The sequence below is a fragment of the Sus scrofa genome, chromosome 2 (genome assembly GCF_054392235.1).
Source record: "Sus scrofa isolate SSC_HxYL_T2T_F1_AM1 chromosome 2, Sscrofa_HxYL_maternal_Yorkshire_Landrace_v2.0, whole genome shotgun sequence".
Classification (NCBI taxonomy): Eukaryota; Metazoa; Chordata; class Mammalia; order Artiodactyla; family Suidae; genus Sus; species Sus scrofa.
The window spans coordinates 93,509,784-93,524,891 of record NC_139384.1 but is presented as its reverse complement, the minus strand read 5'-3'; the positions used below and the strand labels follow the sequence as shown (position 1 = coordinate 93,524,891).

Sequence of the window (15,108 nt, the reverse complement as noted above, 5' to 3'; positions counted from 1 at the left end):
TTATTTTCATTACTCAAGAGATCGATCTGAGATATTGCAGCAGTTTATGTCAGTATTTGGACAGTTTTCCTCTAAGAGTTTTACAGCATCCAGTCTTATATTTAGGTCTTTTATCCATTTTGAGTTTATTTTTGTGTATGGTGTTAAGAGAGTGTTCTAATTTTATTCTTTTACAGGATGCTCTCCAGTTTTCCAAGCACCACTTATTGAAGAAACTTTCTTTTCTCCATTGTATATTCTTGCTTCCTTTGCCATAGATTAGTTTAGCAAAGGTGCATGCATTTATTTCTGGGCTTTCTATCCTATACCATTGATCTACATTTCTGTTTCTGAGCCAGTGCCATACTGTTTTGGTGGCTATAGCTTTGTATTATAGTGTGAAGTCAGGGAGCATGATTCCTCCAGCTCCATTTTTCCTTCTTGGGATTGTTTTGGCAATCTGGAGTCTTTGTGTTTCCATACAAATTAAAAAAATTTTTTTTCTTCTACTTCAATCTAAGAGTAATGGCATATATTTCCATCTGCTTATGTAATTTTTTATTTCTTCCAGCAGCATTTTATGGTTTTCAGATGATAGATCTTTTGTCATTTTAGGGAGGTGTATTCCTAAGTATTTTATTCCTTTTGATGTGATGGTAAATGGAATTGTTTCCCTAATTTCTCTTTCTGATCTTTCATTGTTAGCATATAGAAATGCAATAGATTTCTGTGTATTAATTTTGTATCCTGCAACTTTGCCAAATTCATCGATGACATCTAACAGTTTTCTGGTAGAATATTTAGGATTTTCCATGTATAGTATTATGTCAACTGCAAACAATGATAGTTTTATTTCTTCCTTCCAATTTGGATAACTTTTATTTATTTTTCTTCTCGGATTGCCATGGCTAGAACTTCCAAATCTATGTTGAATAAAAGTGGCAAGAGTGGACATCTTTATTCCTGAACTTTGTGAGGAATTATTTCAGCTTTTCACTGTTGAGAATGATTTCAGCTATGGGTTTATAATATGTGGTCTTTATTATGTTGACGTGGGTTCCTTCTATGCCCACTCTCTGGAGAGTTTTATCTGATATGGGTGCTGGATTTCGCCAAAAGTTTTTTTCCACATCTACTGAGGTTGGATTTTATTCTTCAGGTTGTTAATGAAGTGTACCATGCTGATTGATTTGTGGATATTGAAAAATCCTTGCATCCCTGGGATAAATCCCACTTGATCATTTGATCCTTTCAATGTATTGCTGGATTCAGTTTGCTAGTATTTTGTAGAGGATTTCTGCATCTATGTTCATCAGTAATATTGACCTATAATTTTCTTTTTTTTTTTTTACTGGTGTCTTTCGTTTTGGTATCAGGGTGATGGTGGCCTCATAGAACAAGTTTGTGAGTAATCCTTCCTCTGCAATTTTTTGGAATAGTTTCAGAAGAGTAAGTGTTAATGCTTCTCTATATGTTTGATAGAATTCACCTATGAAGCCATCAGGTCCTGGACTTTTGTTTGTTGGAAGTTTTTTAATCACAGTTTCAATTCAGTATTTGTGATTGGTCCATTCATCTTTTCTATTTCTTCATGATTCAGTCATGACAGATTGTACCTTTCTAGAATCTGTCCATTTCTTGTAGGTTGTCCATTTTATTGGCATATACTTGCGTGTAGCAGTCTCTTGCGATCCTTTGTATCTCAGTGATGTCCATTGTAACCTCTCCTTTTTTATTCCTAATATCACTGATTTGAGCCCTCTTCCTTTTTTTCTTGACGGGTCTGGGTAAGGGTTTGTCAACTTTATTGATCTTTTCAAAGAACTAGCTTTTTGTTTCATTGGTCTATTGTTTTCTTTGTTGCTATTTCATTTTTGCTCTGATCTTTATAATTTCCTCCCTTCTATTCACTTTGGGTTTTGTTTGTTCTTCTTTCTCTGGTTTCTTCAGGTATAAGGTTAGGTTATTTGAGATTTTTCTTGTCTTCTGAGGTAGGTTTGTATCACTATAAACTTCCCTCTTAGAACAGTTTTACTGCATCCCATAGGCTTTGGATCATTTTGTCTTCATTGTCATTTGTCTCTAAGTATTTTTTGAATTCCTCTTTGATTTCTTCAGTTATCCACTGGGTGTTTCATAGAATATTGTTTAATCTTCATGTTTGTGTTTTTTGCAGTTTTTTTCTTGTAGGTGATTTCTAGTGTTACAGCGTTTTGTTCAGAAAAGATGCATGATATGATTTCAATTTTCTTAAATTTACCAAAGCTTGATTTGCAGCCCAGAATATGACCTATCCTAGAGAATGTTCCATGTGTATTTGAGAAGGATGTGTATTCTGCTGCTTTTGTGTGGAATGTCCTATGAATATCTATTAAGTCCATGTGGTTTAATGAATCATTTAAGGCCTGTGTTTCTTTGTTGATTTTCTGTCTGAATGATCTGTCCATTGCTGTAAGTGGGGCGTTAAAGCCCTACTATTGTGTTATTGTTGATTTCTCCTTTTATGGCTGTTAGAAGTTGCCTTATATATTGAGGTGCTCCTATGCTAGGTGTACATTCATTTACAATTGTTATGCCTTCCTCTTGGATTGATCCTTTGATCGTTATGTAATGACCTTTGTCTCTTGTCACCATCTTCATTTTAAAGTCTATTTTGTCTGATATGAATATTGCTACTCCACTTTTCTTTTGATTTCTGTTTGATTGGAATATCTCCTTCCATCCTCTCACTTTCAGTTTGTATGTGTTCCTAGAACTAAAGTGGGTGTTTTGTAGACAGCATATATATGGTTTTTGTACCCATTCAGCCAGTCTATGTCTTTTGGTTGGAGCATTTAGTCCATCTACATTTAAGGCAATTGTTGTCATGTATGTTCTTATTGCCATTTGGTTAGTTGTTTTGGATCTGTTTTTGTTAGTCTTTTTCTTCCCTTCTCTTGTTCTCTTCTCTTGTAGTTTGATGACTATCATTAGTGTTGTGTTTGGAATGCTTTTTCTTACTTGTGTGTGTATTTATTGTAGATTTTTCAGTTACTGTGAGGTTTTGATAAAGAAGTCTCTCTATATCTGCCGATAGATAGATAGATAGATAGATAGGTAGATAGATAGATAGATAGATATAAAACAACATATATATGATTGTTTTAAGTTGCTGGTCTCTTAACTGTAAATGCATCTCCAGTATCCTAGTACCCTGCATTTGTACCCTCCTCTTCTCATGATAGATAGATAGATATAAAACAACATATATATGATTGTTTTAAGTTGCTGGTCTCTTAACTGTAAATGCATCTCCAGTATCCTAGTACCCTGCATTTGTACCCTCCTCTTCTCATGATTGCTGGTTTTGATATCATATTTGTGCATGAATGATTTCCTACCATTACAATATGTTTGCCTTTACCAGTGAGCCTTATCATTTGCAATTTTATTATTTCTAATACTTCCTTCCTTCCCCTCCCTTCCCTTCTCTTTTCTTCTTTCCCAGGCAAGGGGTCAAATTGGAGCTATAGCTGCCAGTCTACACCACAGCCACAGCAACATGGGATCAAAGCTGCATCTGTGACCTCCACCACAGCTCATGGCAACACTGGATCTATCCTTAACCCACTGAGCAAGGCCAGAGATCAAACCTGCATCCTCATCCTAGTCAGGTTTGTAAAAATAACCTGCCAAGCCAAAATGGGAACACCTAATAGTAGCATTTTATTTTCCACCAAAAGAAGTTCCTTTAGTGTTTGTTGTAAAGCTTCTTTGGTGATGCTGAATTCTTTTGACTTTTTCTTGTTGATAAAGTTTTTGATTCCTCCTTCAAATCTGAATGACAGCTCTGCTGGGTAGAGCATTCTTGGTTGTAGGCTTTTTCCTTTCATCACTTAAAGTATATCATGCCACTCCCTTCTGGCCTGCAGAGTTTGTGCTAAAAAAAATCAGCTGATAACCTTATCAGGGTTCCCTTGTATATTTTTGTTGCTTTTCCCTAGCTGCTTTCAGTATCTTCTCTTTGTCTTTAATTTTGGTGAGTTTGATTAATATGTGTCTTGGGGTATTCCTCCTTGGGTTTATGTTATATGGTATTTTATGGTATTTGTTGTGCTTCCTGAATTTGAGTATTTCCCTTCCCACGTTAGGGAAATTTTCAGCTTTTATCTCTCAAATATTTTCTCTGACCTTTTCTCTCTCTTTCTGTCACCCATATAATGTGAATGTTGGTGTGTTTAAAGTTGTCCCAGAGTTCTCTTAGACTGTCCTCATTTCTTTTCCTTTATCTTTTTTTTTTTTTTTTTTTTTTTTAAGGGCTGCACCTGTGGCATGTGGAAGTTCCCAGGCTAGGAGTCAAATCGGAGCTACAGCTGCTGGTCTATGCCACAGCCACAGCAATGTGGATCAGAACTGTGTCTGTGACCTACACCACAACTCACAGCAATGACAGATCCTTAACCCAATGAGTGAGGCCAGGGATCAAACCCACATCCTCAAGGATCCTAGTCAGGTTCATTCATTAACCACTGAGCCATGGAGGGAACCTCATTTCTTTTCATTCTTTTTTTATTATGTTCTGTGTCAGTGTCTTCCACCTTGCTTATTCATTCTTTGCCTCCTATATTCTGCTATTGGTTTCTTCCAGTGAATTTTTTATTTCAGTTATTGTGTTGTTCATATCTGCTTGTTTAATCTTTAAATCTTCTCTTTCTTTGTTAAACATTTCATTCCTCCTTTCTCTCTTTTTTTTCCCTTGGCTTTTTAGGGCCACACCCAAGGAATATGGAAGTTCCTAGGCCAGGGGTCAAATCAGAAATGCAGCTGCCAACTTACACCACAGCCATAGCAATACTGGATCCTTAGCCCACTGAGCAAGGCCAGGGATCAAACCCACGTCCTTGTGGATACTAGTTAGGTTCCTTTTTGCTGAGCCATAAAGGGAACTCCATGTTAAACATTTCTTGTAATTTATCAATCTTTGCTTCCAGTTTTTTTCTGAGATCTTGGATCATCTTTACAATGAATACGCTAAGGTCTTTTTCAAGTAGGCTGCTTATCTCTAACTCACTTAGTTGTTTTTCTGAGGTTTTGTCATGTTCCTTCATCTGTCTCATATTTCTCTGCTTTTTCATTTTGTATAGGTTCTTGTGTGCTCTCCTTTTTGCAGGCTACAGGGTTGTAACCTCTCTTGCTTCTGGTGTCTGCCCCCTTGTGCATGAAGTTGACAAGCAGGCTTGTGGAAGGCTTCTCGATGGGAGGGACTGCTTCTGCCCCCTGGTAGGTGGAGTTGAGTTCTCGTCCCTCTGGTAGATGGAGCTTTGTCTCTGGGTTTGACAAAAGCCGGCTGTGCACCTAGGAGAACTTTAGCCAGCCTGTTTACTGATGAGTGGGGCTATGTTCCCAATGTGTTTGCTGTTTGGCCTGGAGCTTTTCCACCCTTCTGGGTGGGGCCAGATTTTTCCAAAATAGCAGCCTCCAGGGGAGTTCACACTGATATTCATTCCCTGGGACCTCCCACCTCCAATGTTCTGCTTCACAGTGAGCCACGGTCATCCCTTGCTTTCCTAGGAGACCCTCCAAGACTCGCAGATAGGTCTGACTCAGATTCTTATGGAGTCCTTGCTTTGCCCTGAGGCCCAGTGCACATGGCACCCTTGTGTACCCTCTAAGAGGGGTCTCTGTTTCCCCTAATCCTGTAGTGCTCCTGTGCTCAAGCCCCACTGGCCCCTGATTGCAAGTATTCCAGGGGCTCTTCCTCCCAATGCCAGACCCCTCCAGGCTGGGGAATTTGACATGGGGCTCGGAACTCTCACTCCTATGGGAAAGCTTCTGCGATATAGTTATATTCCAGTCTGTGGGTTGCCCACCAGGCAGGTATGGGATTGCTTATATCACAAAATCACTCCTCCTACTATCTTGATTTGGCTTCTTTTTTTGTCTTTGAGTAGCTTCTAGTCTATTTTGGTAGCTTCCAGTCTATTTTGTTGGTAGCTTACAATCTGTTTTGTTGATGGTTGTTCAACAGTTAGTTATAATATTGTTTTTGTGGGGGGAGGTGAGCTTGAGTCCTTCTACTCTGCCACCTTGTCTCTGAGTCAGGACCTAAGTTTATCAACTTTTAAAACTTTATGTACTATCAATAAAAAGTACATATGTGCACATGTCACAAAAAAATCAACTCCTAGGACAAATAGAATTGTCAAGCATAGTTAGAGAAGGTGCAAAATGAAACACAGATCCTTCCAAAGGTTTCATCCCGCCCAATCATTAATTATTATACTAGTCATATTAACTGTTACTTGTGAAATGAATTTTAAATTACTAGGTCAAATTTACAAAAAAGTTAACAAACTTGGAATAACAGAATAGTATTATACTTGTTAAATTTAGTACCTATGCACCTTAATAGCTGATTGATATAATAAACGGTAAACCTATCTATCCAGAACTCTGAAGACTAGAGCCTATAAAGGGGGTCCTTCAACTCTAGGGAAGACAGCATCACTCATGGTGAGGACAGACCTTGCCTCACCAGGAAAACTTGCTTCTGTGTTTCTTCTCTTGGGTAAGGGCACCTCAGAGTACAATGAACCCATGATCCAGGAGCACCCAGACCTTTCAATTGTCTGTATTTCAAGTCAAGATGCACGTGGGCTGTCTCTGAAGGTTTCCAGCTTCTGCCACCTACATACTGAGTAACTCTTACAAGCTCTTACCCAAGCTGCAAGAAGATAGACGTTTGGTCAATGGCCAGGAAAAACCACAACTAAACCTGCCCTTTTTTTTTTTTTTTTTTTTTTTTTTTGATCTTTTGTCTTTTTAGGGCCATACCCACAGCATATGGAGAATACCAGGCTAGGGGACCAATCAGAGCTGTAGCTGCTGGCCCATGCCACAGCCACAACTCGGGATCTGAGCCATGTCTGTGACCCCTACACTACAGCTCATGGCAAAGCTGGATCCTTAACCCACTGAGCAAGGCCAGGGATCAAACCCGCATCCTCGTGGATGCTAGTCAGATTCGTTAACCACTGAGCCACGACGGGAACTCCTAAACCTGTCTTATACATACTCTGCTTCTGCAAGCCCAGAAGAGCCATACCTCCATTCTTCCTGGAGAAAATGCTGCAGGAAGGCTACTCTGCCGGCTGTGCTTCCAGCCACACAGCAGGCTCTGCTGGGCCCGCATCCTCTCTCTTTCCCTCTCCACCAGGCGTTGGCCCTCCCGTAGCCGCTCCAGGTTCTGCTGGTACTCCTGGAGCTGCTGGTCCAGCTCCTCCCGATTCCTCAGCAGCAGCTCCTCCTGTGCTTGGCACTCCTGCTCTCGTGCTTGCAGCCGGCTGGCCTTGGCCTCCTGCTCCCGCTGCTGCTGGTCGCACCTGCGGTGCCAGCGCTGCTGGTCCTGTAGGAACTGATGCTGCAGCTTGTGGATGCTGGCCAGCTCTTCCCGCCGCTTCTCCAGATTGCGGTATTTCTCCTGGTCCTGCAAGGGGCTGCCTCGGAAAGAAGGGCCAGAACACACGCTCTCCTGCTGCTGGAGAACCAGCTTGTGGATCTCAATGTGGCTGTCCTGGATGGTCAAGGCGGCCTGTGAGAGAAAGGGGAGGAGAGAAAAAGCTTCCATACTGTTTGCACTCTTGAGCTGGACCCACCACTAAAAGCAAAAAGCACGACCAAATAATTTCCCCTGAATATTTCTGTCCTTGTTCTAAGCTACCTCATGAGACTGCCTTTGGCGCTTCAGATAGGCTTGTGTGCATCTCCCTAGTGGTGTGGCCTGGGATTTATGGACAAAAGAAGTAAAGCACAAAGCAAGGAAATGTAGTTTGTTGCTGGTTGTTGGATAATATTTAAGCAAGTGTTCTGAATAAGAATTCAGTACATAAATTCACAAGGCTCTGCCTTCCTGCCCTGTGTCTCCTTCTCTTTCTGAGGTCTTTCCAGTCAATAATTCAGGAGAATTTAAGAATCTCTATAAATCTGGGAGGATCCTTTGAGACTCAGACCAGAAATTAGTTAAGCTATAGGACACCCATGAAGACATAAAAATAAAAGTCAAACTTTTGGAGGCTTTGGGTAAATAATCGTTTTTCTAATATAATGCCTGAGAATAGCAGTTAACATCATATGTAAGATACGTAAGTGGTAAAGCGAGTCTCGCTGTCATTTCTTTCTTTGCAAGAAGGTCACGCAAAAAACACTAAGCTGAAATTCATGTGTTTCACAGACTGCTAAAAGGAGGCTGGAATGATTAAAGAACCCAGAGACTCTAAAACCCAGAGGACACTACCAACCAGAGTAAGAAAACATTTTGAGCTATGGTATCTGCCTGTGAAAATTTTGGCAGTATAATAGGAAATAATTGCCAAGTTTTGGAAAGTTTCCACAAAACATCAAAAATTTAAAAATCTCTGTGAATGCCCTTGGAAGCTTTTAATTTTAAAAGAGTTCCCACTGGAAACACAAAGAAGCAGAGAAGGGGCAAATTGAAAATGGCCACATACTGGGTGTGTATGTGTGTTGTGACTCATTAGGAGAGATTATTACTCTCCTAGGGATAAATTCCCATTTTTCTTTCCTAAAAAAAAAAAAAAAAAAAATTTTAAAGCAGTCCATGTAACAGACGCTGGGAAGATGAGGATTTGACCATAAGTTCTTTGTTAAATCAGCAGTTTCCTCTACTTTTGAAGGTTAAAGAACTAAGGTATATTTTAAAGTGGGATTTGTCTTGGAATCAGCCTCAAAAACATATCTAATGGGGCCTTTTGAAATAAAATTCAGGTTTTTAAAGTTGAAAACCAACTCAAAAAATTGCAAATTCATGGAGTTCCCGTCGTGGCGCAGTGGTTAACGAATCCGACTAGGAACCATGAGGTTGCGGGTTCGGTCCCTGCCCTTGCTCAGTGGGTTAACGATCTGGCGTTGCCGTGAGCTGTGGTGTAGGTTGCAGACGCGGCTCAGATCCCGCGTTGCTGTGGCTCTGGCGTAGGCCAGTGGCTACAGCTCCGATTCAACCCCTAGCCTGGGAACCTCCATATGCTGCGGGAGCGGCCCAAGAAATAGCAACAACAACAACAACAACAACAACAAAGACAAAAGACAAAAAAAAAAAAAAAATTGCAAATTCACATGAATACTTGACTAATGTCTTCAGCAATTATTATAAAGAAAACAACGATATCATTGAGAGTAGATACCAATAACTTTCATCTCTGAATATGAGATAAGAAGCCATTCAAGACTCTGCTGACCCGGCTAAAGCAAAATGTAGACTGTAGACCACTTAATTCTAATAAATCCTTAGGACACTGGCAGAGGAAAACAAACCAAAAAACCCAGATATTTTCTATGCCAAAACTGCCATAGGCAATGGTAGCTCTCGTGCAAGGATTATAATTAAATTAATTAAGTGCTGCCATGAAGTATTCTTCATATCTACTTAACAGTTGGGACAAGGGGAGTTCCTCTCATGGCACAGTGGAAACGAATCCAACTAGGAACCATGAGGTTGCGGGTTCGATCCCTGGCCTCGCTCAGTGGGTTGAGGATCTGGCGTTGCTCTGGCTGTGGGGTAGGCCGACAGCTGTAGTTCCGATTGGACCCCTAGCCTGGGAACCTCCAGATGCCATGGGTGCGGCCTAAAAAGCAAAAAGACAAAAACAAACAAACAAAAAACAAAAAAACATTTGGGACAAGACCACTCTCTCCTGTAGCACAGAGGTGAAATGTGAACGCTGGGCACTCATCGTCCCATCTAACACGGTTACGTTTCTATGTAGGCCAGAGATCAGTACTTGCTTTGCAAGTTTAGGGAAATTCCCAATCCAGCCGCTACCCTCTCACCTTTTCTTTGCTGAAGTAAGTGTGTCCTTTCCTTTCTGCCTCGGCTATACCTCATATCTCTGTTTTTCTAAAACCTAGGGATCAACTTTCATTTTCGTCCGATTCAAACATGCTTAGCTAAGAAAGCTTTAATCATGTTAAGAGATTCAGCTTCAAAAGAGATGACCATGCTCTGAACAGAAATTTTTCAGAGCCCATATCCTTAGACGAGCTCAAAAGCTTGGGTCGAGATAACCCACTGCAGAATTTGCTATTTCCCATGTTGCTTCAGCCTAAGATGTTGCAAAAACTGGGTCATTTAGCGAGCGGCTTCCACCCTCTGAATGTGACGGTTCGCCTTGGAGACATGTCCATGGCCGGACATGGGTACAGCCCAGCACAGGAGCTACACCCTTTCCCGGAATGTGGCGCAGAGATGAACCACCTACAAGGATTAACTGCCCTCTGTCAAGGGGCTCGACCACCTACCCCTCCCCACCCACCCTTCCCTGGACTTTCCCCTCCTCCTTCGTTGTTGTTCCTGCCACATGGTTTTGCCATGAACTCCATCCACAGATTCCCACCACAGATCTTTCGTAATCTCGGCACCTCCTCACAGTCAGAGCTGGCACCATCCTGAGCTCAGCCCGTCCCCCCCTGCTGCCTTAATAAATCTCTTTTGCGTTACCAACGAGGCCTTGCACGTTCCCCTCTCGGCAAACCTAACATTTAGGTTATCCAGCTTTTCCAAACCTTGAATCCACATAGGGCTGCATTCAAGGTTGAAAAGAAATGACCTTATGAGCATTCTCATCGGGCAACACAAGCCAGGACACTCAATGTTTCCATCCACCAAAAGTTAATGAACTGTACTCAAACTATACCCCTTCCCAGGTAAAATTTAAAGGAGACAATATTTGTTTTACATGAGAAATTAATGTCTAAGAACATCTACCCCAGAGCAGCATATCTAAGAAACCAAAAGCATTCCAATGAAATCCTGAATAAAACAAGGATGCTTCCTACTGCCACTGTTATCTAATACATTTCAGAATTTCTAGCCAAGGCGGTAAGCCAAGAAAATAAAATTGATGTAATTATTGAAGCGTTTCTTTCATTACTTTCAAGTTTTTACTTTCTACCTGGAATACTGCAAAGAATTAACAGGAAAACTACTAAAACAAAACAAAACACCCAAAAGTTCAATGAGTTGGCCAGTTAAAAATATATATAAAAAAATCAATACCTTTATGTACACCAGCAACCAGCATTGGGGAAACACAAGGAAAAAATATCATTCCATTCACAACAGGAACAAAGAGATAACATCCAGGAATAAACTTAGCCAAAAGAAGTACCTATATAAGACAATTACAAAGCTTCCCAGCAGAACATAAAATAATTAAAACATGTTCTCAGACAAGAGAACAAATTATTGCAAAAGTGCCAATTCTCCTCCATTTAATTCATACATGTAATAAGATTTTAATGTAACCATCTAAGTAGAAGTTAAAAAACTTGTCAGAGGGATTCAAAAGCTCTCATGAAAGAACATACAGACAGACAAGCTTAGAAAAATAATAAGAGGAGACCAGCCCTGTCATATATTCAAGTGTGATCTAAAACTTTCATAATTAAGACAGTGGTACTAGAGCAAGAACAGGCAGATGATCCACAGAACATAAAAGAAGTCTTGGTGCAGTCAAAGCATTAACCAGAAAACATCAAATGGAGCCTGACTGCAGTTTTTCTGGTGAAAACTTGAAACCACACTTTATTTTACTATTCAATAGGTATAAGATATGAATTATGAATGACTAAGCAACAGTGGGGGGGAAAAAATTTAATCACAACAGTGACTCAGAAACTGCAAATTAAGACCATCAGCACCTTGACCTACTTTCAAACTGAGAAGTAGAGAAGGGCAGTGCTTATTTGGGCAATGTCTATCAAAAACCTCAACAAGTAAGTTTAGTAATTTATCCTAAGATAACAGTCAGATACATTCAAAGAGATCAGTGTCCAAGGATATCTACTAGAGCTATAAACATGGAAGTATAAACTACGAGGAACTGGCTAAATTCCATAGACTGGAATATTATACAACCATTAAAAATTGTGCTATAGAATAATAGCCAACGACATAGAAAGGTACAAGTTCCAAGAATACATCTACAATGAGTCTAAAAACCTGGAGGGATTACACACTCCCCCCCAACAACAATAACTCTTTCTGCAGAACCACAAGTAAATTTTTTTTGGGCTGTGCCTGTGGCATGTGGAAGTTCCCAGGTCAGGGTTCAAACCCGTGCCACAGCAGTGACAACGGCAGATCCTTAACTAAGCCACCAGGGAACTCTAAAAGTTATTTTATTTTATTTAGTTGTATCAAAATTTTCTATAAATTCATCTACAAACATTGCTTTCATGTGTCAAAGACATTTTTTTAACTCACCATTAAGCAATTGGATATATTCAGTCTCTCTTATGTGTGACCTATGGGACTGCCCAGCCCCACAGACCTAGTTTTGATGATGCCTGTCTTCCCTGGACCAACAGCGAGCCATGCACGGGCAGACTCTGTGGTCCCCTTACCTTTGTGTGCTCAGCCCTCAGCACAGAATCAGGCCCAGAGAGGGCACTCTGTAAATGCTGGGTAGATGAACCAACAAAAGAAGTTAGGAGCATGTGACTTGTTTCACTGCCCCCAAGGCCAAAGGCCACATGTGGAAGTGTAAAATGTTTAAGTGTGAATTTAAGGTTTCACCAGAAAATGTGAAGTCATGCTACACTCACCTAAGAGTTTTATTGTAAACCTCAAGCCAGATCATATTCATCAATATTTTTTAAGGATATGAACTGTTTTATAGTTTCAGAGAAGAATGGCAAAAACTATAGTAGTGGTGATGCCTTGTGATTACAAAACCAGGTGAAACTCAAAACATCTTAGTTGAGTTATGCTCAGGGTGGAGTGGTGGGGGGCAGTCTTTTAAGATCATTCATTACCTCTCAAATGTCCTAATTTTTCGAGTCTGGGATTCATCAAATAAAGTGAATTGCGTGAAGAGAAACATTCATACAAGGTCAAAGACTGGAGGAGCATAGTTACCTGCAGGCTATACAAGAGACGGGTTAAATTCTGTATCGCTTGTATAATCTGAAAAATAAGATTGTGAGTGTCAAAGTTTTGAAAAAGCATTCATTATCCACCAAAAAAAAAAAAAAGAGGATGGTGACACATTTAAGGTATGCAGAGCTCACCTCGGACTGTGAAGAACCTGGGAAACTTCTACATTCCACCTAAAACACACAAAGACATGAGAAAATGAACACCCGCCCTACTTTTGTAAAGCTGTACTGCCGTGTTCCACAGTGCATGACCTCAGGGAAGTCACCTCCCCCTCTCCCAAGGCTTCCATAGTGACTGTTTCCTCCCAGAAATCAGAGCCTACAGAAGTAAACCCCCACTTGATGAGCGCCCCTGGGTGCAAACTCGGTATCTGAGATACATGGCCTCCTTCCACCCAGCCACCCCTCAGAGCACCTGGGGAAGATGGTCAGGCAGCACTGCAGACGCTAAGTGACAACGTGACCTGGTGAAAACCGCAGGGTCCGCGTGAGTTCTCTGCCCAGGCTGAAGTTGGCTCTGGGGCCAGGCTTGCATCCTGCAGGCCAGATTTGGAACCTGGAGGTGGTGCCGGGTCTCTGACTCACTTTGAGATTTACAAAGCCACGGGGGCCAGTGGGTGGGAGGAGAAACCAGACCCAGAGGGGCCCAGAGGGGAGGGCTTAGCTGACCCGCTCCAGGCGCCCCCTCTCAGAGCCCCCTGGACCCATGCACCACCACAGCCCCTTGTTAGAAGCACTGTCAGCTGAGGCCACAGAAGGAGGCTTCAGGGGACCATCGGCTCCAGGGGGACGGCGTCTCTGCCTCACTCAGTGTCTCCCTTGCACACGTGGATAAGTAACACGTGTAGACAGTGAGGGCTTCCAGTTTCCAGAAGTCAGCGTTTGTCTATTGGATTATTGCCTCCTTTCTCTCCTTAAGAGGAGCGGGATTTCATCTGCGTTTTCAGTGCTGTATCTGCCAAGCTAAGACGGATGCCTGCGGGAAACAGGCAGGCCCCACTCTCCAGATAAAGAGTGTCCACCACAATGTCCTCTGCGCAAGCTGTGAGGAGCCCTAGGGGCCCTGCCCTCTCAGGGCCTACCGTCCCCTACGTACTGCGGGGGTCTCTCCTGGGCAGCTCTGAACTGAGACCTCAAGAAGCAGTTCTCAGGGAACTTGAGACCTGTCCTTAAATTCAATTAGTTCCGGCTGAGGCTGCCACCATGAGCCAACCAGGCCTTTTCTTCGCGCCCCCTGGCTCTTCCCCCCCACCCCCCAGCCAGTGAAAGACTTCATGACTCAGCAGCAGCTCGAACAGGGGAAGGACAAACAACGGAAAAGGAGATGAAGTTTAGCCGTTAGATCTGTGCCCACCGCTCAGAAAGATAAAGGGAAGCAAGGCGGGGGGCGGGGCGAAGAAGCCCGTTCGGAGGTGCGTTTTGGTGTCCCCTCTGCCCTTCTGTGCTTGCCCCCACGTTCCCCTGCTTTTGCAATAAGAAGAGGGTATGGGGTGGAATTTTTATATTCCATAAACATTAGAAACTGAAATGAGTTGAATTATGCGACATGTAGTGACTTATTCCAGGAATCCAATAGGTTTGCTGCCAGACAGGAAGGTCGAACGTCCTTTTTAATAGGGTTGCTCCGCCACCTTGTGGTGAAACTGCATAGCTGCAGTTAAGGCTTTTACACGAGACGCTTTGCCATTTGGGTTACAAATTCAAAAATTTTTTAAATTCTTTGAGAAATGCTTTTTTTTTTAACATTACCGTATTAAGAAATATAATTTTCAAAACAATGATATACTTTTTTAAAGTTTGGTTTCAAATGATCCTGCCCTTTATGTCAGTTCATTTCTTTTTTTCAAAATGCCTTATTAATGGCAAAATTTTCCACATGGGTTCGTCAGATGAGGAAGCTGGACGCTTAATCTCTTACCTGTGACTGAATCTGGAAGGGAGGGACTTGAGGGGTGGAAGCCACCTCAGCTTTCCATTCAAGAGAAAATTGTTACTAACCAACACTCCTCCATTTTCCTCCTCTAATAATATAAAAGCAGCGGGAAGTTACAGACTTGAAAATGAAGTCTGAACTGAAAAGGATGGAAGAGCAGGAATATTTTAAAAATACATACGTTAGAAAACTTAGATTAAGTGGAGTAAAATATCACATCCCTATTTTTATTTTGGCCTATGAAATTAAAAAAAAAAACACTA

The 15,108-nt window shown here is 41.6% G+C and overlaps 1 protein-coding gene across 12 annotated transcripts in view; it reads right to left on the bottom strand.

The window, feature by feature from the left end:
* Positions 1–15,108, bottom strand: part of ARHGEF28 (Rho guanine nucleotide exchange factor 28) — a 339,437-nt gene that overhangs the window by 32,919 nt on the left and 291,410 nt on the right. For all 12 annotated transcript variants that reach the window (XR_014838058.1, XR_014838057.1, XR_014838059.1 and 9 more), the window contains 3 exons: positions 13,045–13,083; positions 12,893–12,940; positions 7,064–7,549 (listed from right to left, as the gene is read on the bottom strand). Coding sequence is in view for 9 of the 12 variants with exons in the window: in XM_085013806.1 (XP_084869932.1) it covers positions 7,064–7,549; positions 12,893–12,940; positions 13,045–13,083 (573 nt within the window). In the remaining 3 variants the exon portion in view is untranslated. The remainder of the gene's footprint in view (positions 1–7,063; positions 7,550–12,892; positions 12,941–13,044; positions 13,084–15,108) is intronic.